General features: G+C 48.2%; 1 protein-coding gene and 4 non-coding genes across 8 annotated transcripts in view; all 5 read right to left on the reverse strand.

Moving 5' to 3' along the window:
• Positions 1-3,017: 3,017 nt before the first annotated feature.
• On the reverse strand, positions 3,018-3,208 carry LOC136599583 (U2 spliceosomal RNA). The gene has a single exon (XR_010789122.1). It is a non-coding gene; the product is annotated as a U2 spliceosomal RNA (small nuclear RNA).
• A 2,680-nt stretch (positions 3,209-5,888) lies between these two features.
• LOC136599584 (U2 spliceosomal RNA) lies at positions 5,889-6,079 on the reverse strand. The gene has a single exon (XR_010789123.1). It is a non-coding gene; the product is annotated as a U2 spliceosomal RNA (small nuclear RNA).
• A 2,644-nt stretch (positions 6,080-8,723) lies between these two features.
• LOC136599585 (U2 spliceosomal RNA) lies at positions 8,724-8,914 on the reverse strand. Its single transcript, XR_010789124.1, has one exon. It is a non-coding gene; the product is annotated as a U2 spliceosomal RNA (small nuclear RNA).
• Positions 8,915-11,540: 2,626 nt separating this feature from the next.
• Positions 11,541-11,727, reverse strand: LOC136599551 (U2 spliceosomal RNA). Its single transcript, XR_010789098.1, has one exon. It is a non-coding gene; the product is annotated as a U2 spliceosomal RNA (small nuclear RNA).
• A 7,690-nt stretch (positions 11,728-19,417) lies between these two features.
• Positions 19,418-25,257, reverse strand: part of LOC136599461 (uncharacterized) — a 139,794-nt gene continuing 133,954 nt past the window's right edge. The window contains exons 2-4 of one of the 4 annotated variants that reach the window (XM_066588803.1): positions 24,166-24,357; positions 21,751-21,795; positions 19,418-20,773 (exon numbers count right to left, since the gene is read on the reverse strand). In XM_066588803.1, coding sequence (XP_066444900.1) covers positions 20,184-20,773; positions 21,751-21,795; positions 24,166-24,357 — 827 coding nt within the window. In that variant the 3' untranslated portion in view covers positions 19,418-20,183. Of the gene's footprint in view, positions 24,926-25,257 lie in introns of those variants that run through there. The other 3 variants (XM_066588802.1, XM_066588800.1, XM_066588801.1) reach the window with 3 other exon arrangements.

Genomic DNA, 25,257 nt, shown 5'->3' on the forward strand with positions numbered 1-25,257 from the left:
CCGCACTATCTGAAAAAGACACACGTATAGTGTTCTTTATCCGCGCATAAGCCGGTATGTCGGTAGGGCCCTCGCCCATTTTTGATATTTGAGAATATCACAAAAACCGCTTTTGTGATGATATGAAGAGCGCCCTCTCCTGGCCCGGAGACCAGAAGAGGCAGGGGGATCGCAACCCGTTTACCCTGGGACTAATCCCTCTCCCTGATGGCAGCAGGCGGGTGAAGCCCACCGAAGTGGGCGATCCCGCCAGGCAAAGGAGAGGGGTACCCGAGTTACCTTCCGGCTAAGACTTCCTGTACTAGGTACACTTGGTCTTAGCCAAAAGGCCGAGAAGCGATAACCCGAAATGGGTTTCACCTGTAGCCCGGTCCGCCCAACTCCACTTCCAAGGCTTGAGGCAACACGCTCAGCCAGCACTCTGGGCGCACCCACAATGCACCCAGGCAGCTGGGAGAGCTAGTAAAACTTTCCATAGCCCCGCCCCACGCCTTCTCAACCGCGCCCAGCCTCACACCCTCAGTCCTTCCTCTTGCACCGTGCTCACGCATCCTAGGCTTGCAGAGCCTGCTGCTGCAGGACTCGTCAGCTCCCTACAAACGAGGGTTAAGCCGGCGATGACACTAGAAGCAAGCACTAGTTTGTCTCTGAAGGTGCGTCGGCCGGTCGGTTGGAGGGATCTCTTCGGCCAGCCGCATTTCGAGTAGGGACGGATGGAAACTTTTTACCTAAAATAAGGGAAATTGGCTTCGGCCCCATAGGGCTTTATTGCCTTCCCCTGGGCCAGCATTAGTAGACCCTAGTAAGGAGAATATTAGAGCGGCATGGTCATCCGAAGAACTTAAAAACATACAGCAGGCCTTTTTTGCCCGCCCGCCATACATACATACATACCTACAGATTTTATATTTTTTTTACATATATACATTATATATATATATATACATACATACATACATACATACATACATACATACACACACACACACACACACACACACACACACACACATACACACACATACACACATATACACACACACATACAATCTTAAATCTATCTTTAATCTATATCTACAAAATCTGTAAATTAGAAATAATCCATATCTATATTCTACATAATTAATAAAGATAGATAGATAGATAGATAGATAGATAGATAGATAGATAGATAGATAGATAGACTCACATACATGCATACATACATACATACTGTATGCAATTGAGCCAGGTGTTTGGAAGGCTGACGATGTCACTCCTTTGTGATGTCATCAATTTAGAAGCATTAATACCGGGCTTGGCAGCCATTTCAGTCAGTCTCTGCTGCAGCTGGGAGACGGGAGATGGTCTTTATTTCCACCAAGAAGCTGCAGAACTACCGGTAACTGCATCATTTTTATTTTATTCAATATAGGTTTTATTGGTTTCATGGAGGGGGGGAAACTTTTGCCTTATCTCAAAGCAATGTAAAAATAACTTTGACAATGAAACTTAATAAATCAATTTCGAGTTGAACTATATCATGTTTGTCTGTGATATTTTATAAGGTCTACAAACAGGGGAATGAGGGGAGGGTAAGGGGGGGGGGAGTGGTAAGGGAGGGTAGGTATCTATGACACGGGAGAAAGAGAAAATAAAACAAAAAGGGGGGGGGGGGGGCGGGCTCCGGAATTGTTGTTTCTCTTTACAATTGTGGTTTAAACGTGTTACTCACATGTCCCTGTCTGTAACCACTTGGTAAATAGGGGTGAGCTCCGGGCATCTATCCATATCGCCCAGGTGTGATACAATTTATCATAGCCTGACAGCTCATCTAGAAGCCTCGTTCTCTCCATACGCTCTATTTCGTGGATCATTGTTATTTTTAGTGGAGTGCATTTTTTATGCAGCACACAAGGGGGAGACAGCGGCCTACCAAAATCTAGTTGGCTGCTGCTGTGGCTTTCTTTTTTTTAAAAAAAGGTAGGTTCCGTTCTTCCATGGTGAGGAATAGGCAGGGAGGTTCCGTTTTTGCCAGCTGGGGAATGCTTATAGGCAAGGCCTTATCCCTGGTGGTGCATGTAACGTTAGACCACGTTTCAGCATTCAGTCAGTCAGTGGCTGACAAACGAGCTCCATGCAAGTTTACATTAAACAGACACATTTCTTTCTTTACTGTATTGACTGCGGTCTGTAATCGAGCGGTTGAACTGTTTCTGTGTCCATGCATTGAATAAAGCAATACATCCTTGTAAAGTAGACGTCCGTTCGTTGGAGTTCTTTGCTCCCCGAGTGTTGCTCCATCTCTAAACGTTGGCCTGGATCTTCATGGACGAATACTGCCCATCCCACGTGGAGCGTGTATCTCAGCCCGCGTGGAGTGCTGCAGTCCAATGAGGTATTCCGTGCTACATAGCAAGCCTTGGGCCTGTGTGATTGGGGGTCCGCTGCTGTCTGTCCACTCTGAAGCGCGCATCCGGGGCCGGCCGCTTTTCGACTACCAGCGACTGCAGGTCACACACACAGGCTGGTTGGAATGGCCTAGCATTATCCTGATCTGGAGGTGTAACTTGAAGCTGCGGGGCCCGAGTACAAAGTCTGGAACTGGGCCCCCAAACTATAAAGCTTCATTGATAGCATTGGTTTACAATGTGGGGAAGAGAGACTTTATGGGCCCCCTGGGGCTCCGGGCCCCCTGCACATACACCCATGACCCGAATACGTGAAGCATACAGACGCAGGCTGCCAGGATACGCTGTGCCTGCCCGATGTTTCCAACTTGGCTATTAGCGCAGCGGTAGGTACGAACTATAGAGTGCGGCTGCCATATGAACTGGTGTGTGTGTTGTTTTGCTTCCAGTTGTACCTGTGCTGTGCACACTCTGGCAGACGCAGCTGCTCAGTGGATACAATGTTGCGAGCAGACGGGCTGAGTGTCAATCAAAGTGCTTGGGTGGTGGTAGCAGCAGCCGCCACAGCTGCGCTGCACCTCTTGCTCGTCAGTTTTGTTTTTCTGCTTTTGGAAACTGCTGTAGGAAAGGGGGTGCACCGGTCCTGGAGGTACTGCAATACCAGGTCAATGCGTGGAGTGGACAGAGCAAGCTCTTTTTCCAGCTCCCTGTTCTAAAAATCCATTTAATATATGGTCCCCAGATAGGGGACGTATCAGATATTAAACTGATAAGAACAGATACTACACTTGATCTTAGCCAAAAGGCCGAGAAGCGATAACCCGAAATGGGTTTCACCTGTAGCCCGGTCCGCCCAACTCCACTTCCAAGGCTTGAGGCAACACGCTCAGCCAGCACTCTGGGCGCACCCACAATGCACCCAGGCAGCTGGGAGAGCTAGTAAAACTTTCCATAGCCCCGCCCCACGCCTTCTCAACCGCGCCCAGCCTCACACCCTCAGTCCTTCCTCTTGCACCGTGCTCACGCATCCTAGGCTTGCAGAGCCTGCTGCTGCAGGACTCGTCAGCTCCCTACAAACGAGGGTTAAGCCGGCGATGACACTAGAAGCAAGCACTAGTTTGTCTCTGAAGGTGCGTCGGCCGGTCGGTTGGAGGGATCTCTTCGGCCAGCTGCATTTCGAGTAGGGACGGATGGAAACTTTTTACCTAAAATAAGGGAAATTGGCTTCGGCCCCATAGGGCTTTATTGCCTTCCCCTGGGCCAGCATTAGTAGACCCTAGTAAGGAGAATATTAGAGCGGCATGGTCATCCGAAGAACTTAAAAACATACAGCAGGCCTTTTTTGCCCGCCCGCCATACATACATACATACCTACAGATTTTATATTTTTTTTACATATATACATTATATATATATATATACATACATACATACATACATACATACACACACACACACACACACACACACACACACACACACACACACACACATACACACATATACACACACACATACAATCTTAAATCTATCTTTAATCTATATCTACAAAATCTGTAAATTAGAAATAATCCATATCTATATTCTACATAATTAATAAAGATAGATAGATAGATAGATAGATAGATAGATAGATAGATAGATAGATAGATAGATAGACTCACATACATGCATACATACATACATACTGTATGCAATTGAGCCAGGTGTTTGGAAGGCTGACGATGTCACTCCTTTGTGATGTCATCAATTTAGAAGCATTAATACCGGGCTTGGCAGCCATTTCAGTCAGTCTCTGCTGCAGCTGGGAGACGGGAGATGGTCTTTATTTCCACCAAGAAGCTGCAGAACTACCGGTAACTGCATCATTTTTATTTTATTCAATATAGGTTTTATTGGTTTCATGGAGGGGGGGAAACTTTTGCCTTATCTCAAAGCAATGTAAAAATAACTTTGACAATGAAACTTAATAAATCAATTTCGAGTTGAACTATATCATGTTTGTCTGTGATATTTTATAAGGTCTACAAACAGGGGAATGAGGGGAGGGTAAGGGGGGGGGGGGGAGTGGTAAGGGAGGGTAGGTATCTATGACACGGGAGAAAGAGAAAATAAAACAAAAAGGGGGGGGGGGGGGGGGCGGGCTCCGGAATTGTTGTTTCTCTTTACAATTGTGGTTTAAACGTGTTACTCACATGTCCCTGTCTGTAACCACTTGGTAAATAGGGGTGAGCTCCGGGCATCTATCCATATCGCCCAGGTGTGATACAATTTATCATAGCCTGACAGCTCATCTAGAAGCCTCGTTCTCTCCATACGCTCTATTTCGTGGATCATTGTTATTTTTAGTGGAGTGCATTTTTTATGCAGCACACAAGGGGGAGACAGCGGCCTACCAAAATCTAGTTGGCTGCTGCTGTGGCTTTCTTTTTTTTAAAAAAAGGTAGGTTCCGTTCTTCCATGGTGAGGAATAGGCAGGGAGGTTCCGTTTTTGCCAGCTGGGGAATGCTTATAGGCAAGGCCTTATCCCTGGTGGTGCATGTAACGTTAGACCACGTTTCAGCATTCAGTCAGTCAGTGGCTGACAAACGAGCTCCATGCAAGTTTACATTAAACAGACACATTTCTTTCTTTACTGTATTGACTGCGGTCTGTAATCGAGCGGTTGAACTGTTTCTGTGTCCATGCATTGAATAAAGCAATACATCCTTGTAAAGTAGACGTCCGTTCGTTGGAGTTCTTTGCTCCCCGAGTGTTGCTCCATCTCTAAACGTTGGCCTGGATCTTCATGGACGAATACTGCCCATCCCACGTGGAGCGTGTATCTCAGCCCGCGTGGAGTGCTGCAGTCCAATGAGGTATTCCGTGCTACATAGCAAGCCTTGGGCCTGTGTGATTGGGGGTCCGCTGCTGTCTGTCCACTCTGAAGCGCGCATCCGGGGCCGGCCGCTTTTCGACTACCAGCGACTGCAGGTCACACACACAGGCTGGTTGGAATGGCCTAGCATTATCCTGATCTGGAGGTGTAACTTGAAGCTGCGGGGCCCGAGTACAAAGTCTGGAACTGGGCCCCCAAACTATAAAGCTTCATTGATAGCATTGGTTTACAATGTGGGGAAGAGAGACTTTATGGGCCCCCTGGGGCTCCGGGCCCCCTGCACATACACCCATGACCCGAATACGTGAAGCATACAGACGCAGGCTGCCAGGATACGCTGTGCCTGCCCGATGTTTCCAACTTGGCTATTAGCGCAGCGGTAGGTACGAACTATAGAGTGCGGCTGCCATATGAACTGGTGTGTGTGTTGTTTTGCTTCCAGTTGTACCTGTGCTGTGCACACTCTGGCAGACGCAGCTGCTCAGTGGATACAATGTTGCGAGCAGACGGGCTGAGTGTCAATCAAAGTGCTTGGGTGGTGGTAGCAGCAGCCGCCACAGCTGCGCTGCACCTCTTGCTCGTCAGTTTTGTTTTTCTGCTTTTGGAAACTGCTGTAGGAAAGGGGGTGCACCGGTCCTGGAGGTACTGCAATACCAGGTCAATGCGTGGAGTGGACAGAGCAAGCTCTTTTTCCAGCTCCCTGTTCTAAAAATCCATTTAATATATGGTCCCCAGATAGGGGACGTATCAGATATTAAACTGATAAGAACAGATACTACACTTGATCTTAGCCAAAAGGCCGAGAAGCGATAACCCGAAATGGGTTTCACCTGTAGCCCGGTCCGCCCAACTCCACTTCCAAGGCTTGAGGCAACACGCTCAGCCAGCACTCTGGGCGCACCCACAATGCACCCAGGCAGCTGGGAGAGCTAGTAAAACTTTCCATAGCCCCGCCCCACGCCTTCTCAACCGCGCCCAGCCTCACACCCTCAGTCCTTCCTCTTGCACCGTGCTCACGCATCCTAGGCTTGCAGAGCCTGCTGCTGCAGGACTCGTCAGCTCCCTACAAACGAGGGTTAAGCCGGCGATGACACTAGAAGCAAGCACTAGTTTGTCTCTGAAGGTGCGTCGGCCGGTCGGTTGGAGGGATCTCTTCGGCCAGCCGCATTTCGAGTAGGGACGGATGGAAACTTTTTACCTAAAATAAGGGAAATTGGCTTCGGCCCCATAGGGCTTTATTGCCTTCCCCTGGGCCAGCATTAGTAGACCCTAGTAAGGAGAATATTAGAGCGGCATGGTCATCCGAAGAACTTAAAAACATACAGCAGGCCTTTTTTGCCCGCCCGCCATACATACATACATACCTACAGATTTTATATTTTTTTTACATATATACATTATATATATATATATACATACATACATACATACATACATACACACACACACACACACACACACACACACACATACACACATATACACACACACATACAATCTTAAATCTATCTTTAATCTATATCTACAAAATCTGTAAATTAGAAATAATCCATATCTATATTCTACATAATTAATAAAGATAGATAGATAGATAGATAGATAGATAGATAGATAGATAGACTCACATACATGCATACATACATACATACTGTATGCAATTGAGCCAGGTGTTTGGAAGGCTGACGATGTCACTCCTTTGTGATGTCATCAATTTAGAAGCATTAATACCGGGCTTGGCAGCCATTTCAGTCAGTCTCTGCTGCAGCTGGGAGACGGGAGATGGTCTTTATTTCCACCAAGAAGCTGCAGAACTACCGGTAACTGCATCATTTTTATTTTATTCAATATAGGTTTTATTGGTTTCATGGAGGGGGGGAAACTTTTGCCTTATCTCAAAGCAATGTAAAAATAACTTTGACAATGAAACTTAATAAATCAATTTCGAGTTGAACTATATCATGTTTGTCTGTGATATTTTATAAGGTCTACAAACAGGGGAATGAGGGGAGGGTAAGGGGGGGGGGGGGAGTGGTAAGGGAGGGTAGGTATCTATGACACGGGAGAAAGAGAAAATAAAACAAAAAGGGGGGGGGGGGGCGGGCTCCGGAATTGTTGTTTCTCTTTACAATTGTGGTTTAAACGTGTTACTCACATGTCCCTGTCTGTAACCACTTGGTAAATAGGGGTGAGCTCCGGGCATCTATCCATATCGCCCAGGTGTGATACAATTTATCATAGCCTGACGGCTCATCTAGAAGCCTCGTTCTCTCCATACGCTCTATTTCGTGGATCATTGTTATTTTTAGTGGAGTGCATTTTTTATGCAGCACACAAGGGGGAGACAGCGGCCTACCAAAATCTAGTTGGCTGCTGCTGTGGCTTTCTTTTTTTTAAAAAAAGGTAGGTTCCGTTCTTCCATGGTGAGGAATAGGCAGGGAGGTTCCGTTTTTGCCAGCTGGGGAATGCTTATAGGCAAGGCCTTATCCCTGGTGGTGCATGTAACGTTAGACCACGTTTCAGCATTCAGTCAGTCAGTGGCTGACAAACGAGCTCCATGCAAGTTTACATTAAACAGACACATTTCTTTCTTTACTGTATTGACTGCGGTCTGTAATCGAGCGGTTGAACTGTTTCTGTGTCCATGCATTGAATAAAGCAATACATCCTTGTAAAGTAGACGTCCGTTCGTTGGAGTTCTTTGCTCCCCGAGTGTTGCTCCATCTCTAAACGTTGGCCTGGATCTTCATGGACGAATACTGCCCATCCCACGTGGAGCGTGTATCTCAGCCCGCGTGGAGTGCTGCAGTCCAATGAGGTATTCCGTGCTACATAGCAAGCCTTGGGCCTGTGTGATTGGGGGTCCGCTGCTGTCTGTCCACTCTGAAGCGCGCATCCGGGGCCGGCCGCTTTTCGACTACCAGCGACTGCAGGTCACACACACAGGCTGGTTGGAATGGCCTAGCATTATCCTGATCTGGAGGTGTAACTTGAAGCTGCGGGGCCCGAGTACAAAGTCTGGAACTGGGCCCCCAAACTATAAAGCTTCATTGATAGCATTGGTTTACAATGTGGGGAAGAGAGACTTTATGGGCCCCCTGGGGCTCCGGGCCCCCTGCACATACACCCATGACCCGAATACGTGAAGCATACAGACGCAGGCTGCCAGGATACGCTGTGCCTGCCCGATGTTTCCAACTTGGCTATTAGCGCAGCGGTAGGTACGAACTATAGAGTGCGGCTGCCATATGAACTGGTGTGTGTGTTGTTTTGCTTCCAGTTGTACCTGTGCTGTGCACACTCTGGCAGACGCAGCTGCTCAGTGGATACAATGTTGCGAGCAGACGGGCTGAGTGTCAATCAAAGTGCTTGGGTGGTGGTAGCAGCAGCCGCCACAGCTGCGCTGCACCTCTTGCTCGTCAGTTTTGTTTTTCTGCTTTTGGAAACTGCTGTAGGAAAGGGGGTGCACCGGTCCTGGAGGTACTGCAATACCAGGTCAATGCGTGGAGTGGACAGAGCAAGCTCTTTTTCCAGCTCCCTGTTCTAAAAATCCATTTAATATATGGTCCCCAGATAGGGGACGTATCAGATATTAAACTGATAAGAACAGATACTACACTTGATCTTAGCCAAAAGGCCGAGAAGCGATAACCCGAAATGGGTTTCACCTGTAGCCCGGTCCGCCCAACTCCACTTCCAAGGCTTGAGGCAACACGCTCAGCCAGCACTCTGGGCGCACCCACAATGCACCCAGGCAGCTGGGAGAGCTAGTAAAACTTTCCATAGCCCCGCCCCACGCCTTCTCAACCGCGCCCAGCCTCACACCCTCAGTCCTTCCTCTTGCACCGTGCTCACGCATCCTAGGCTTGCAGAGCCTGCTGCTGCAGGACTCGTCAGCTCCCTACAAACGAGGGTTAAGCCGGCGATGACACTAGAAGCAAGCACTAGTTTGTCTCTGAAGGTGCGTCGGCCGGTCGGTTGGAGGGATCTCTTCGGCCAGCCGCATTTCGAGTAGGGACGGATGGAAACTTTTTACCTAAAATAAGGGAAATTGGCTTCGGCCCCATAGGGCTTTATTGCCTTCCCCTGGGCCAGCATTAGTAGACCCTAGTAAGGAGAATATTAGAGCGGCATGGTCATCCGAAGAACTTAAAAACATACAGCAGGCCTTTTTTGCCCGCCCGCCATATATACATACATACCTACAGATTTTATATTTTTTTTACATATATACATTATATATATATACATACATACATACATACATACACACACACACACACACACACACACACACACACACACATACACACATATACACACACACATACAATCTTAAATCTATCTTTAATCTATATCTACAAAATCTGTAAATTAGAAATAATCCATATCTATATTCTACATAATTAATAAAGATAGATAGATAGATAGATAGATAGACTCACATACATGCATACATACATACATACTGTATGCAATTGAGCCAGGTGTTTGGAAGGCTGACGATGTCACTCCTTTGTGATGTCATCAATTTAGAAGCATTAATACCGGGCTTGGCAGCCATTTCAGTCAGTCTCTGCTGCAGCTGGGAGACGGGAGATGGTCTTTATTTCCACCAAGAAGCTGCAGAACTACCGGTAACTGCATCATTTTTATTTTATTCAATATAGGTTTTATTGGTTTCATGGAGGGGGGGAAACTTTTGCCTTATCTCAAAGCAATGTAAAAATAACTTTGACAATGAAACTTAATAAATCAATTTCGAGTTGAACTATATCATGTTTGTCTGTGATATTTTATAAGGTCTACAAACAGGGGAATGAGGGGAGGGTAAGGGGGGGGGGGAGTGGTAAGGGAGGGTAGGTATCTATGACACGGGAGAAAGAGAAAATAAAACAAAAAGGGGGGGGGGGGGGGGCGGGCTCCGGAATTGTTGTTTCTCTTTACAATTGTGGTTTAAACGTGTTACTCACATGTCCCTGTCTGTAACCACTTGGTAAATAGGGGTGAGCTCCGGGCATCTATCCATATCGCCCAGGTGTGATACAATTTATCATAGCCTGACGGCTCATCTAGAAGCCTCGTTCTCTCCATACGCTCTATTTCGTGGATCATTGTTATTTTTAGTGGAGTGCATTTTTTATGCAGCACACAAGGGGGAGACAGCGGCCTACCAAAATCTAGTTGGCTGCTGCTGTGGCTTTCTTTTTTTAAAAAAAGGTAGGTTCCGTTCTTCCATGGTGAGGAATAGGCAGGGAGGTTCCGTTTTTGCCAGCTGGGGAATGCTTATAGGCAAGGCCTTATCCCTGGTGGTGCATGTAACGTTAGACCACGTTTCAGCATTCAGTCAGTCAGTGGCTGACAAACGAGCTCCATGCAAGTTTACATTAAACAGACACATTTCTTTCTTTACTGTATTGACTGCGGTCTGTAATCGAGCGGTTGAACTGTTTCTGTGTCCATGCATTGAATAAAGCAATACATCCTTGTAAAGTAGACGTCCGTTCGTTGGAGTTCTTTGCTCCCCGAGTGTTGCTCCATCTCTAAACGTTGGCCTGGATCTTCATGGACGAATACTGCCCATCCCACGTGGAGCGTGTATCTCAGCCCGCGTGGAGTGCTGCAGTCCAATGAGGTATTCCGTGCTACATAGCAAGCCTTGGGCCTGTGTGATTGGGGGTCCGCTGCTGTCTGTCCACTCTGAAGCGCGCATCCGGGGCCGGCCGCTTTTCGACTACCAGCGACTGCAGGTCACACACACAGGCTGGTTGGAATGGCCTAGCATTATCCTGATCTGGAGGTGTAACTTGAAGCTGCGGGGCCCGAGTACAAAGTCTGGAACTGGGCCCCCAAACTATAAAGCTTCATTGATAGCATTGGTTTACAATGTGGGGAAGAGAGACTTTATGGGCCCCCTGGGGCTCCGGGCCCCCTGCACATACACCCATGACCCGAATACGTGAAGCATACAGACGCAGGCTGCCAGGATACGCTGTGCCTGCCCGATGTTTCCAACTTGGCTATTAGCGCAGCGGTAGGTACGAACTATAGAGTGCGGCTGCCATATGAACTGGTGTGTGTGTTGTTTTGCTTCCAGTTGTACCTGTGCTGTGCACACTCTGGCAGACGCAGCTGCTCAGTGGATACAATGTTGCGAGCAGACGGGCTGAGTGTCAATCAAAGTGCTTGGGTGGTGGTAGCAGCAGCCGCCACAGCTGCGCTGCACCTCTTGCTCGTCAGTTTTGTTTTTCTGCTTTTGGAAACTGCTGTAGGAAAGGGGGTGCACCGGTCCTGGAGGTACTGCAATACCAGGTCAATGCGTGGAGTGGACAGAGCAAGCTCTTTTTCCAGCTCCCTGTTCTAAAAATCCATTTAATATATGGTCCCCAGATAGGGGACGTATCAGATATTAAACTGATAAGAACAGATTTTTTTTTTTTTTTTTTTATAACCAAAGGTTTTTATTTATTCACAACATAATAAATCCATCACATTATACAACATAAATACATTACAAATCATGACAAATCAACTAATTGTATCCATTTTTTGACCTTCCATATTCCTTCCGCATCGACTCCATCCTTTCTTTTGTCCCATAAATAAATGAAGTATAATTTCCCCAACACCATTCGCACGCTGTCCCTCTCACTTACATCCTTCCTCTTGAACACATACACATTCCTTACATCCCACAACACTTCCTTCACGCACGCCATAAACAGCCACAACAGTCTCTCTCTCACACTGCCTCTCGCACCCAAACCAAACATAACTAACTCAAAGGACATGAAATTAATTCCTGTTATTTCTTTGCATAACAGACCAAGTCTCCGCAGCACATTTTGTGCATGGCTGCAGTTCCAAAATAAATGAACCACATTCTCACATCCACCGCACCCCTCTCTCGGACATCTCTCACTCCTCACCAAACCTCTCACACGCTGAAACTCTCGCACCGGTAACACGCCATGCAGACTCTGCCATACAATCTCACTCTGCCTATTACTCATCCCATCCATCCGCACTTTCTTCCACACTCTCTCCACATTCACTCTGCTAACAGAATTAATATCAGACATCTCGTCCTTACTCTCAATCATTCGTTTAACCATTCGCTTATTCTTAAGTACATTCACTTCACAGTCATCCAACTCAAACTTCGCCACAAAACATGCTGTCCATTCATACCACTTAGGGATTTGGAAAGCAACTGGTTTCCTCAAGTCGTATTCGCACCATTTCATACGTACAAACCATCTCCCTGCTAGATACCTCATCATGCACGCCCCTTTGGTGGTTTTTTGCAACATGCTTAGTAGGAAAACTACGCTGTTGCATCCAAAGTATGTCTCTAAATTGGGAAAGCCCATCCCTCCTCTCTCCCAACTCTTGTACACTGCCTCCCTCCTCAGACGTTCCATTTTGGACCCCCAGAAGAACAGAAACATGACCCTGTTCAGCCTCCTCTGACCCATGTATCCCGGAGGGAAAACTAATGCCACGTATAAGAAAATGGGCAAAATTACGCTCTTTAATATTACGATTTTGCCTATCATAGTCAGGTTGCGTAATTTCCAAAAATTTAACCGGTTCTCCACCTTCTGTCTTGCCTCCTCCCAGCTCTCTTCCCCCTGTAAATTGTTATTAAACCTAATGCCTAGAATTTTAATTGGCCCGGACACAATATTTAAACCTATGTCTGCATCCACTCCAGTCTCACCAAACACCTTGCACTCACTTTTATCCCAGTTGACACGGAACGCAGACGCACCACAAAACACAGACACCAACAGCTTCACTCTCCTCACTGCACTCTCAGACTCACACATCACACACACATCATCCATATACGCACACACCTTTAACTCTCTGCCGTCACTACCTGGGATGTGGATCCCCCTCACCATCTTCTCCTGTCTTATTAGACATAGTAACGGCTCCATGGCGCAGATGAAAACCACGGCCGACAGCGGACACCCCTGACGCACACCAGACATCACATTCACTCTCCTTCCAACCTTCCCGTTCACTAACATACTACTATAAATCCTTTCATACAGACTCCTCACTCGCTCTACAAACATACCCGGGAACCCCATGCACACCAACACTCGGAACAAGAATCCATGCGACAACCTATCATACGCTTTTTCAAAATCCAAGCTCACCACATACACACTCTTCTTTCGCTCCTTACAATCTCCCAGACAATCCCGCACCAGACACAGACTCTCATGCACCCTCCTACCGGGCACCGCACAGTACTGGTCCTCGCTCACCACACTCTCCACTACCGCACGCATCCGATTTGCAATGATTTTAGCATAAATTTTATAGTCAGCATTAAGAAGCGTAATCGGGCGCCAATTTTTTAAATTTTTCAGATTGCCCTTTTTGGGGATTAATACAACCAGTCCACCTCGCATACTTTCAGCCATATCCACATTCACCCACATGTACTGGCACACTTCACACACATCTTTCCCTATCACACTCCACAGCATACGATAATATTCAATCGGTAACCCATCCATACCAGGCGTTTTATTAGCGGCCATACTCTGGACCGCCTCCCACACTTCTTTAGCGGTGATGTCATGTGTGATGGACACTTGGTCCGCCTCCCCTAACTTGTTTTCAAGTGTGGTTAACACGTCATCCTCCAGGACTTCATCCCTCCATTTTACCTTATATAAGTCCTCATAGAAGGATGCTACCTCTTCGTACACCTCCTCCCCCCTCACCTCCCCTCCTGTATCTCTCTCTATTACTTCGAAGGTAGGTTTTTTAGAAAACACTTTTTTAAAAAAGAACCGCGAACATGTCTCATCATGCAGCATCTTGTCTAATTTAGCGCGGTACATTATGCTCTTCCCTTTTTCCACTAGATAATTATTTATCTGTCTTCTGGTTTTCAAGATGTCTTCTTGCACATCTCTTCCGTTATCGCGCAATTTTATCAACAGGCTTAGTTTGTTGCCAAGCCTCACGTACTCTGCCTTCCTTTCCCTGGCTACTTTGTATCCTGCCGACTTGAAAAAGGTTTTAGTTTTCCCCTTTACCCAATCCCACCAATCTAAGACATTTACAAAGTCCCCCTTTCTGTCCCTCCACCTCCTATACAGACTTTCATATTGTTTTTTTATGTCCTGTCCCTCCAGAAGCTTGAGGTTCAGCTTCCAGACTCCCCTCCCCCACACAACACCGTTCCCTACCTCCACCCCACATAACAGACACTCATGATCTGAGAATAGCGCCATCTCTTGAACATAACTTGTGGCAGATAGACCTTCTGATAAAAAACAATAATCAATTTTGGAGTGGACTCCACCCCTGTCCGCATGGTATGTATTAAGCTGAGGGGATATGCCACACGCCTGTTGGATATCCCTCAGGTGAAAATCAGAGCATAGTTCAAATAAACATTTTGCAGACACGTCAAACGATTTTTTTGAGAGGTCACAATTCATGTCCCCTATGAGGACGGTAGGTGTCCTTCCTTGCATGAAAAACTTTATTTTGTTAAATAGAGCGCTCCTCTCATGCTTCTCCGCAGGTGCATACACATTAATAACACGGAATTGCGTACCTCTATATAATAACACCGCGGAGATGCATCTTCCCGCCTCAATTATTTCGCTACTCTGTAGCGCCAACTCTCTGGAGTTAATAAGTATACCGACTCCGTCGTTTTTGTTATGTGTACTCCCCGACCATGCTGCAGCACCATAAGGCCATTCTGACGGGCTGACATCAGTGTCTATACCACACTCCTGCAAGCAAAATAAATCAGCATTCTTCTGATGCAAAAAACTAAAAATTGCTGCCCTTCTGGCCTTTGATTTAAAAACGCGCACGTTCTGGGAACATATATTCAAAACCATAATTGTTATACCTTTGCAGAAAAATGTCTTAGTTCACGCAAAGACCTTTTAACAAATGTCATACACTTATATGCCTTCCACTTAAAGTGGCTAAACCACTAAATACACAGGATTATATAGACACTTTGTGGCTCATTTTATAAGTCCTCGCCACTCTCACCTGAGCACTCCAGGTCTTGCGCCAAAGTCTCGAAAGGGTTACTGACCTCCATGAGCGTCTCTTTACTTTTTGTGCACCTTCTTTTTTTGGCTGTGTTCTTTCCAGCCACCTCCACAAACTCCTCCTCACTGGAGTCATTCAGCCCACCACCTCCACCTCCCCCCTCCCTCTTACTCAGGACTGTCTCAGGGGAGGAAAATTCCTCAATGTTCCCTGAGGGGTTAATGGGGCTGTCCACTTCCTCGATGATCTCCTCCAACTGTCTGATAACCCCAACCACCTGCTCTTCCGGAGTAGCACTCCCAACATGCGGCGTCTCAGGTACTTTTTGGGTATCCACTTTCCTCTTAATTTCCTCCTCTTTTCCTGCTTTAGCAGCCGCAGACACAGACGCAGCTGCAGCTCTCACTGCCTTGGCTCTCACAGGAACAACAGGTGTAATACTTTCAGCAGTTCCCTGCTCAGGCTGGACAGACACCTCATTAGCTGCAGCTGATGGCCGAGGTTCTGCAGCAGCCGCACCTGCAGACGTGCTCGCCTTGCTGGCTGCTGCTCCCTCCTCAGGGGGTCGCCGCCAGCCACCAAAACCACCGTTCGCCGGGCAATCTTTCACCACGTGCTCAGACGACCCACAAAGATCGCACCTCTTTGGCTTAGGGCAGTCGCCAGCATGGTGCCCAACACCCTTGCAGTTTCTGCACACAAGGCCTTTGGTACAGTCCGCTTTAATGTGACCAAACTGCTCGCAATTCCGGCAATAGGTCGGCTGTCCCGCATAATGTAAGTAGCCACGGTAGCCAGCAATGGAAAAATTGGCAGGGGGGTGCATCACTCCCCCGATACGACTTGGGTTCCTCTTCAGTCTCACCATGAATTTATATTTACAGTTAAATATTCCTAGGATATTCTTCTGTTTTTCACCACCTCGTACGTGGTCGCAATACTGCTCAAGGAAACTGAAAAGGAGGCCCACATCCGTGTAAGGGTTAAACACGTGCACTGTCACCAGCCTCTCCTGCAAGCCAAACAGGGGGTTATTTTAACCCCGTTAAGGAGCTCAGTGTCTCTCTGGGTTCGCAGCCATTCAAACACGTTTAGGCATGCCCCTTCATCACAAAAAGTGACATCATATTGCCCCTGACGGGGAAAGTCCTGGACACTATAAATCTCCTCCACAGGTACATCACCTTTTTCCAACAGTACGTCCCGGACGATGTAAACCAGGTTGTTCTTTAGGCTGCTCTTGGACTCCACCTCAAACCGGATCGTGTTCTTGATGCCGTACATCCTGCAAGGTAACTGTCGGTGTAACACCACAGATAAAGTGATCCTTCTCACTGGGTGAACCCCAGCACACCCACGGCCCACAGCTCAGACCAAGCTTTACACTTGATCTTTGCCAAAAGGCCGAGAAGCGATAACCCGAAATGGGTTTCACCTGTAGCCCGGTCCGCCCAACTCCACTTCCAAGGCTTGAGGCAACACGCTCAGCCAGCACTCTGGGCGCACCCACAATGCACCCAGGCAGCTGGGAGAGCTAGTAAAACTTTCCATAGCCCCGCCCCACGCCTTCTCAACCGCGCCCAGCCTCACACCCTCAGTCCTTCCTCTTGCACCGTGCTCACGCATCCTAGGCTTGCAGAGCCTGCTGCTGCAGGACTCGTCAGCTCCCTACAAACGAGGGTTAAGCCGGCGATGACACTAGAAGCAAGCACTAGTTTGTCTCTGAAGGTGCGTCGGCCGGTCGGTTGGAGGGATCTCTTCGGCCAGCCGCATTTCGAGTAGGGACGGATGGAAACTTTTTACCTAAAATAAGGGAAATTGGCTTCGGCCCCATAGGGCTTTATTGCCTTCCCCTGGGCCAGCATTAGTAGACCCTAGTAAGGAGAATATTAGAGCGGCATGGTCATCCGAAGAACTTAAAAACATACAGCAGGCCTTTTTTGCCCGCCCGCCATACATACATACATACCTACAGATTTTATATTTTTTTTACATATATACATTATATATATATATATACATACATACATACATACATACATACACACACACACACACACACACACACACACACACACATACACACATATACACACACACATACAATCTTAAATCTATCTTTAATCTATATCTACAAAATCTGTAAATTAGAAATAATCCATATCTATATTCTACATAATTAATAAAGATAGATAGATAGATAGATAGATAGATAGATAGATAGATAGATAGATAGACTCACATACATGCATACATACATACATACTGTATGCAATTGAGCCAGGTGTTTGGAAGGCTGACGATGTCACTCCTTTGTGATGTCATCAATTTAGAAGCATTAATACCGGGCTTGGCAGCCATTTCAGTCAGTCTCTGCTGCAGCTGGGAGACGGGAGATGGTCTTTATTTCCACCAAGAAGCTGCAGAACTACCGGTAACTGCATCATTTTTATTTTATTCAATATAGGTTTTATTGGTTTCATGGAGGGGGGGAAACTTTTGCCTTATCTCAAAGCAATGTAAAAATAACTTTGACAATGAAACTTAATAAATCAATTTCGAGTTGAACTATATCATGTTTGTCTGTGATATTTTATAAGGTCTACAAACAGGGGAATGAGGGGAGGGTAAGGGGGGGGGGAGTGGTAAGGGAGGGTAGGTATCTATGACACGGGAGAAAGAGAAAATAAAACAAAAAGGGGGGGGGGGGGCGGGCTCCGGAATTGTTGTTTCTCTTTACAATTGTGGTTTAAACGTGTTACTCACATGTCCCTGTCTGTAACCACTTGGTAAATAGGGGTGAGCTCCGGGCATCTATCCATATCGCCCAGGTGTGATACAATTTATCATAGCCTGACAGCTCATCTAGAAGCCTCGTTCTCTCCATACGCTCTATTTCGTGGATCATTGTTATTTTTAGTGGAGTGCATTTTTTATGCAGCACACAAGGGGGAGACAGCGGCCTACCAAAATCTAGTTGGCTGCTGCTGTGGCTTTCTTTTTTTTAAAAAAAGGTAGGTTCCGTTCTTCCATGGTGAGGAATAGGCAGGGAGGTTCCGTTTTTGCCAGCTGGGGAATGCTTATAGGCAAGGCCTTATCCCTGGTGGTGCATGTAACGTTAGACCACGTTTCAGCATTCAGTCAGTCAGTGGCTGACAAACGAGCTCCATGCAAGTTTACATTAAACAGACACATTTCTTTCTTTACTGTATTGACTGCGGTCTGTAATCGAGCGGTTGAACTGTTTCTGTGTCCATGCATTGAATAAAGCAATACATCCTTGTAAAGTAGACGTCCGTTCGTTGGAGTTCTTTGCTCCCCGAGTGTTGCTCCATCTCTAAACGTTGGCCTGGATCTTCATGGACGAATACTGCCCATCCCACGTGGAGCGTGTATCTCAGCCCGCGTGGAGTGCTGCAGTCCAATGAGGTATTCCGTGCTACATAGCAAGCCTTGGGCCTGTGTGATTGGGGGTCCGCTGCTGTCTGTCCACTCTGAAGCGCGCATCCGGGGCCGGCCGCTTTTCGACTACCAGCGACTGCAGGTCACACACACAGGCTGGTTGGAATGGCCTAGCATTATCCTGATCTGGAGGTGTAACTTGAAGCTGCGGGGCCCGAGTACAAAGTCTGGAACTGGGCCCCCAAACTATAAAGCTTCATTGATAGCATTGGTTTACAATGTGGGGAAGAGAGACTTTATGGGCCCCCTGCACATACACCCATGACCCGAATACGTGAAGCATACAGACGCAGGCTGCCAGGATACGCTGTGCCTGCCCGATGTTTCCAACTTGGCTATTAGCGCAGCGGTAGGTACGAACTATAGAGTGCGGCTGCCATATGAACTGGTGTGTGTGTTGTTTTGCTTCCAGTTGTACCTGTGCTGTGCACACTCTGGCAGACGCAGCTGCTCAGTGGATACAATGTTGCGAGCAGACGGGCTGAGTGTCAATCAAAGTGCTTGGGTGGTGGTAGCAGCAGCCGCCACAGCTGCGCTGCACCTCTTGCTCGTCAGTTTTGTTTTTCTGCTTTTGGAAACTGCTGTAGGAAAGGGGGTGCACCGGTCCTGGAGGACTGGAGGGACTTACCCATTAACCCCCGTTCCCCATTAAACAAAGACACCATACGACTATATGCTGGCATATTGTGGGTAGGCCACAGCCTTTATTAAACTGTATAAAACCTTTTAACGAATCCTCTATTTTTCTCCTTCCATGCCAAAAAATAAAAATGTCCGATTCTAACGTCGTAAAACTGAGGCGTAAGAAGGCCCCTCTCGGCCTGAAAAAGCCCTTCCATTTCTTGCTGGCATGGAAGTCCTCAAATTCCGCCTACCGGCTGTGACAACTTCCTGTAACATTAATCCCATCACCCCTCTAATAATTCTCTTCATCCCCCCCCCTCAGCTCAGAGGGCGGGTGGGCGGGCGTCTTCACTCTTCTTCTCCCGGTCCAGAATGATCTTCCTCTTCCTTCTTCTTCCTCTAACCCTGCTAACTCCACCCCTAACCCCTGGTCACTTCCTTTCTTCCTGACCCCTCCCCTCCAGTCCTCAGCATCTTCGCCAGTAAGCTTTGCTGCTATCTAGACTGGAGGGACTTACCCATTAACCCCCGTTCCCCATTAAACAAAGACACCATACGACTATATGCTGGCATATTGTGGGTAGGCCACAGCCTTTATTAAACTGTATAAAACCTTTTAACGAATCCTCTATTTTTCTCCTTCCATGCCAAAAAATAAAAATGTCCGATTCTAACGTCGTAAAACTGAGGCGTAAGAAGGCCCCTCTCGGCCTGAAAAAGCCCTTCCATTTCTTGCTGGCATGGAAGTCCTCAAATTCCGCCACGAAGGATGCAGCATATTACTATGCTGCACTCCGCCCCCCACATGCCAGCAAAAGAGCCGACTCTACCCCATCCTGCAACCTAGATAAAAAGGTATCTAGCCCTATGTCGCTAAGATGCACTCCGTCACCTCGCATCATCCCGCGCTCTCTTCTCTCCAGCTCCCAATGACGTATTGCTATCCCACCTAACGCTCGCACATGCTTTGATATCCTAAAATTGACGGTCTTCCTTACTCTCTCGATGGCTTCATTATCTCTTGCTTCTCTCCAAATTCTTCTGGCCACGATGTCTGACCAAACAATTATGACCCTCTTAAAAAATTCCTTGAAACGAAAAATGTCCGCTTTCATCAATGCTATCAACTCCGCCACCTTTATCTTCCCAAGGTCATTTCCACCAGCGTGAATAACTAATATCACTCTGTCATTCTTCCAGCTGCTGATTTTTAAAACCTCCTGGAGCAGCCTGGGCCATTGTAATCCTCTAATACCAAGCCAACGCACTGGCACATTAAGGCCTAAATTCACGCCAATGGGCCTATTTCTGGCTCTCTTTTCCGCCCAGTATACATAGGAGTGGCCCACCACCCATACTGTCCAATCCGACACTGTGGATAAAATAAAAGAACAAAACCAAAGCAGAAATCGCAACACCATAAACAATATTATAGAACTCTCAGATTTGGCCGAACATATGACCGATAAGCATCTGATTTCCAACGACCCACCTTCTTAACCCCCTCGATACCCATGCCACACGCAAAAGCGGACGTCGCAGCTCCGATCCTAAACGAATGTGATCCGAATTCCGAGGGGTTAAGGCCTAGCATTCTAATGCTATTCCGCATGACCGCCGTAAATTGGTATTTAGTTAGGGGAAAACCCGACGCATGGCACAAAAACGGACCAGTCCCACAGTGTCTCTTGGCGAACTCCTTTACCAGTAACACCGGGCACCACTTTGTCCCCAATTTTCCCACTCTAATCCATTCTCCCATCCCGTATATGTCTGTCTTTGATCTTCTGACACCTATCTTAATACAGTCTTTGTCAATTACCACGTCTGAGAAAAACAGCCCCCCGGGCTTTGACTTGCACGCCGATACTAACTCCCCGATGCGTAATGCGGCAAAAAAGGCGATGGAAAAAGCCGCGCGAAAAAGCTCTGCTTCGGAAGCATCCGTGCAGACCGACTCCACCACGTTGAGAATAGCATTTAATAACTCGAACGTGATAGGGCGCCTGCCGTCCTTGGTCACCCTGTCCTTCTTCCACCCTTTTATTATTTGCCCAAAAACGAAGTCCTTCGTCACGTCTCTTGTCCCGTGTAAGCGCAACAAAAATGCTATGGCCGATAGTCGTTTTTTCGCCGCATCCGCTGAAGACCCGCTTTTACGCATCGCGGACAGGACATCTAATGTCACCGCCCTTGCTCTTTCTTCTGTTGGAAAAATTCCACCCGCCGCTGCTAACCATTCTTTCCATACTTTGTTATATCGGTTCCATGTGGTACTTGTTACTGACGCTTTAACGAGAGCTAACAGCTCTCCTCTATCACTTCCCACAAGAAAGCAGGGCAACATACCCCCTCGACCTCCGCCGTCGGGTGCAGCTCCCTGAAATGTGACATCTGAAAACGAGAAAGAGCATCAGCAGTAGCATTCAAATATCCTGGTACATGTCTCGCTTTAAACTTAACATTGTGCTGTAAACACCGTAAGATCAAATGGCGTAATGCTGCCAGCACCAACGTTGAGGATGACGATTGCTTGTTGACCATTTGCACCACCGATTGATTATCTGACCCAAAGCAAATATTACCGTTGGCCAACCTCTGGCCCCATATTTCCATTGCCACCACCAAAGGGAAAATCTCCAATAACGCTGTGTTCTTTATCCATTTTCTTTCAATCCATGTATCCGGCCATGCAGCACAACACCATTGATCACCCAATATTACTCCGAATCCATAAGAACCAGCTGCATCCGATACCAAGCCGATCTCTTCGTTCTGCTTCTCCTCCTCCAGACATATTACTTGACCGTTAAATGAACTCAGAAAAACTCTCCATATGTGCAGGTCTGATCTCATCCCTTTTGTCACCCTGACAAAATGATGGGGTTCCTTTACCCCTTTCGTTGCTAGTGACAACCGCCGGGAAAAGGCTCGCCCCATCGGAATGACCCTGCACGCGAAATTCAACAACCCTAACAATACTTGAAGTTGGTGCAGTGTAACCTTCCGAGAACTGCCCACCAACTCCACGACTTGGCGCAAACGCGCCACTTTTTCATCCGGCAAGTGGAAAGTCATTTCCTCCGTGTCGATTTCTATGCCTAAAAAACCGAGCCTCGATGCGGGGCCAACCGTCTTCTCATCCGACAAGGGGACCCCGGCTTTTCTCATCAAACTACGAAACGACGAAAGTAAAAACTCGCAGGCCGTCGAATTTGCCTGACCAACAAAAAGAAAATCATCCAAATAATGCGATACCGATGAGATGCCCGTCTCCACTCTTAACATCCATTCCAAGAATGAACTAAAAACCTCAAAATAATAACAGGAGATAGAGCAACCCATCGGTAGGCACATGTCAACAAAAAACTGGTCCTCGATGCTGCATCCCAGCAGATGAAAACACTGCGGATGCACCGGCAGGAGCCGGAAAGCCGATTCAATATCGGCCTTTGCCAACCAAGCGCCTTTACCTGCCTGTCTAACTAATGCAACCGCGCAGTCGAAAGACGCATATGACACCGCCGCTTGCTCTTTTGATATTCCGTCGTTGACTGATTCACCCGACGGATAGGATAGGTGATGGATAAGTCTGAACTTGCCAGCTTCCTTCTTCGGTACCAGTCCCAAAGGGGAAACCCGCAAGTTCACGAAAGGCGGTTCCCGAAATGGGCCCGCCATTCGACCCAATTCTACCTCCTTCAGCAACTTCTCCATCACCAACTGCTTATTATCGCGAGCGGACTTTAAATTCTGGCAAAAAGACGCCGACGAAACTGGGGAATGCGGGATAAAGAAACCTTCAGCAAACCCCGCTCTAAGCAGGTTTGCTTCCAGTCTCCGTGGGTACCGGTCGAGCCACGGCTCCAGGTACTGGACGCTCACCGGCGTTCGCCCCTGTGCCGGGAACTCCCGTCGCTCGTTGGCGTCGGAAACAACGCAACGCCGTGTGCGAACCTCCGCAGACCGAGCATTCGTGCCGAAATTTGCACGATGCGTAAAAACGGCAGTGGCCTTCGTTGAAGGCCCAGCAAGAACCGGACGGTTTTGGGGCCGCAGCAGCCTGCTGTCCGCTGGCTCCTGCGGCCGATCCTTGAAAGCTATGTTTTACGGGTTTCTGCGCCAGGATCAACTGGATCCAAACGTCTGTCGCCTTTGACGCCCAACTGATCTGCTGTGAACCCGAAATTCTGCGACGAAAATCTTCGTCGTATCGCCACCAAGCCGATCCCCCGTGCAACTTATATGCACTGTGGATCGTGTTGATGTACACGAGCAATTCCGGGCCCTTCTGCGGCTGCTGCTTGCACACTACATGAGCCAAAATCAAAAAGGCCTGTAGCCAATTCCCAAATGTTTTGGCTACTTTGGGTTTTTTCTCGCTCCCACGTTCAGTGAACCTTTCCCTGTCAACTGACACGTGTTCGACTGATAACAGCGACCATATATCCACATAGTTACCATTTATAATTTTTGATACCACTTCGTTCTCCAGCCCCGCATCCAACGGGGCTACTCCACAAAACAGCGAGTCTGCTAATTTCAGACCCTCACTCACCCCTGCCACCGAGGGCAGGCACCTTTGTCCTTGTGCTGGACCACCAACCTCGGGCGAGGCCGCCCTCCCCGGTTTATCATAGGACACTAGAAGCCCTTTATCCATATCATATTTATCCACCAAGGCTCTGAGAGCCACCATAAATTCATCCTTCCGGCTCGTGCCGGACACATTATCCCAAACTTTATTTAACTGAAACGACTCACCCGCCTCGTTGACCTCCGGCATAGCCAAGGGAACGTTAGGGGCGGGCAGTGATGTTTGTTGGTACTCCCGTGCGTATCGTGCCGTGCCACTTTCTTGGGGGACACGCCGGCTCCTCGGGCTCCTTGACATTGTAGCCCCGCAGGCTGACATCCTGTTACCCGGTCTGCTCCCGCGCTCTCCTTGTCTGATATCTGCAGAAGAAGCCGGTGACCGTGAAAACAAATTCCTCATGACCTGCATCTCCACCTCTCGGTTGCTCTGCCCTTCCCTCCAAGTCACCGCTTCTGCCTGATCACCCCGTACGAATCTGCTCCTCCTCGTCTCCTCTCCTCCTGCTGAAGATGATGAGCAGCTGCGCTCCTCGCGCGCCCTAGCTGTACGCCTGCTACTTGCCCCCTCTAACTGCCTGCACCTATCCTGCCCTATAACTCTACCGCTGCTATGATGGGGGCGGCTTAAGCTATTGCGCGCTGCGCAATGCTCCGGGGAGTCCCTCTCTACACTGCTGCTGGATGAAACCCTGAACTCCCTGCGCCTGACTGAAGACACAGTTGGAGGCCCCCGGCCCCCCCGCGCTATGGCGCGAAAATTCGCCGCCTCTTCTTCGCTGTCTGCCGGCCTGCTCCGCGCTGGTGGGCGAAAATACGCTGATTTTTCGCTCCCGGCGCCCGCCCCATACCGCGCTGTGGTGCGAACTGTCGCTGCTTTTGAGCGATGAAATGATCGCCCCTTCCGCGCTGTAGCGCGAAAATCGTCCACCTCCTCTATTCTGGTCGCTGCCCCCCCCCTATCCCCCCCTAAGTGCTGGTGGCGAATATTCTGCCCTCTGTTTGACTGGCCTTTTTCGGTTCCCCTCCCTCCCCCCCCACTCTCCCCCCCGCTACTCGCGGCGCACGATGAGGGAGATGCACTCTCTGGCATCTCCCTCCTAACGGTCGCTGCATCTCCGCGGCCGGATCTATATCCTGTGCGCGGAACCCTACGCGCGCCTGCTGCTGCACGTGGCGTGCGCTCCGGGACCTCGCTCCTTGGGACCTCGCTCCTTGTACTGCCGTCAGCCGCGGGGATACCTCCTCCCGTGCTGGACTTAC

This window comes from Eleutherodactylus coqui, unplaced genomic scaffold (genome assembly GCF_035609145.1).
Source record: "Eleutherodactylus coqui strain aEleCoq1 unplaced genomic scaffold, aEleCoq1.hap1 HAP1_SCAFFOLD_101, whole genome shotgun sequence".
NCBI lineage: Eukaryota > Metazoa > Chordata > Amphibia > Anura > Eleutherodactylidae > Eleutherodactylus > Eleutherodactylus coqui.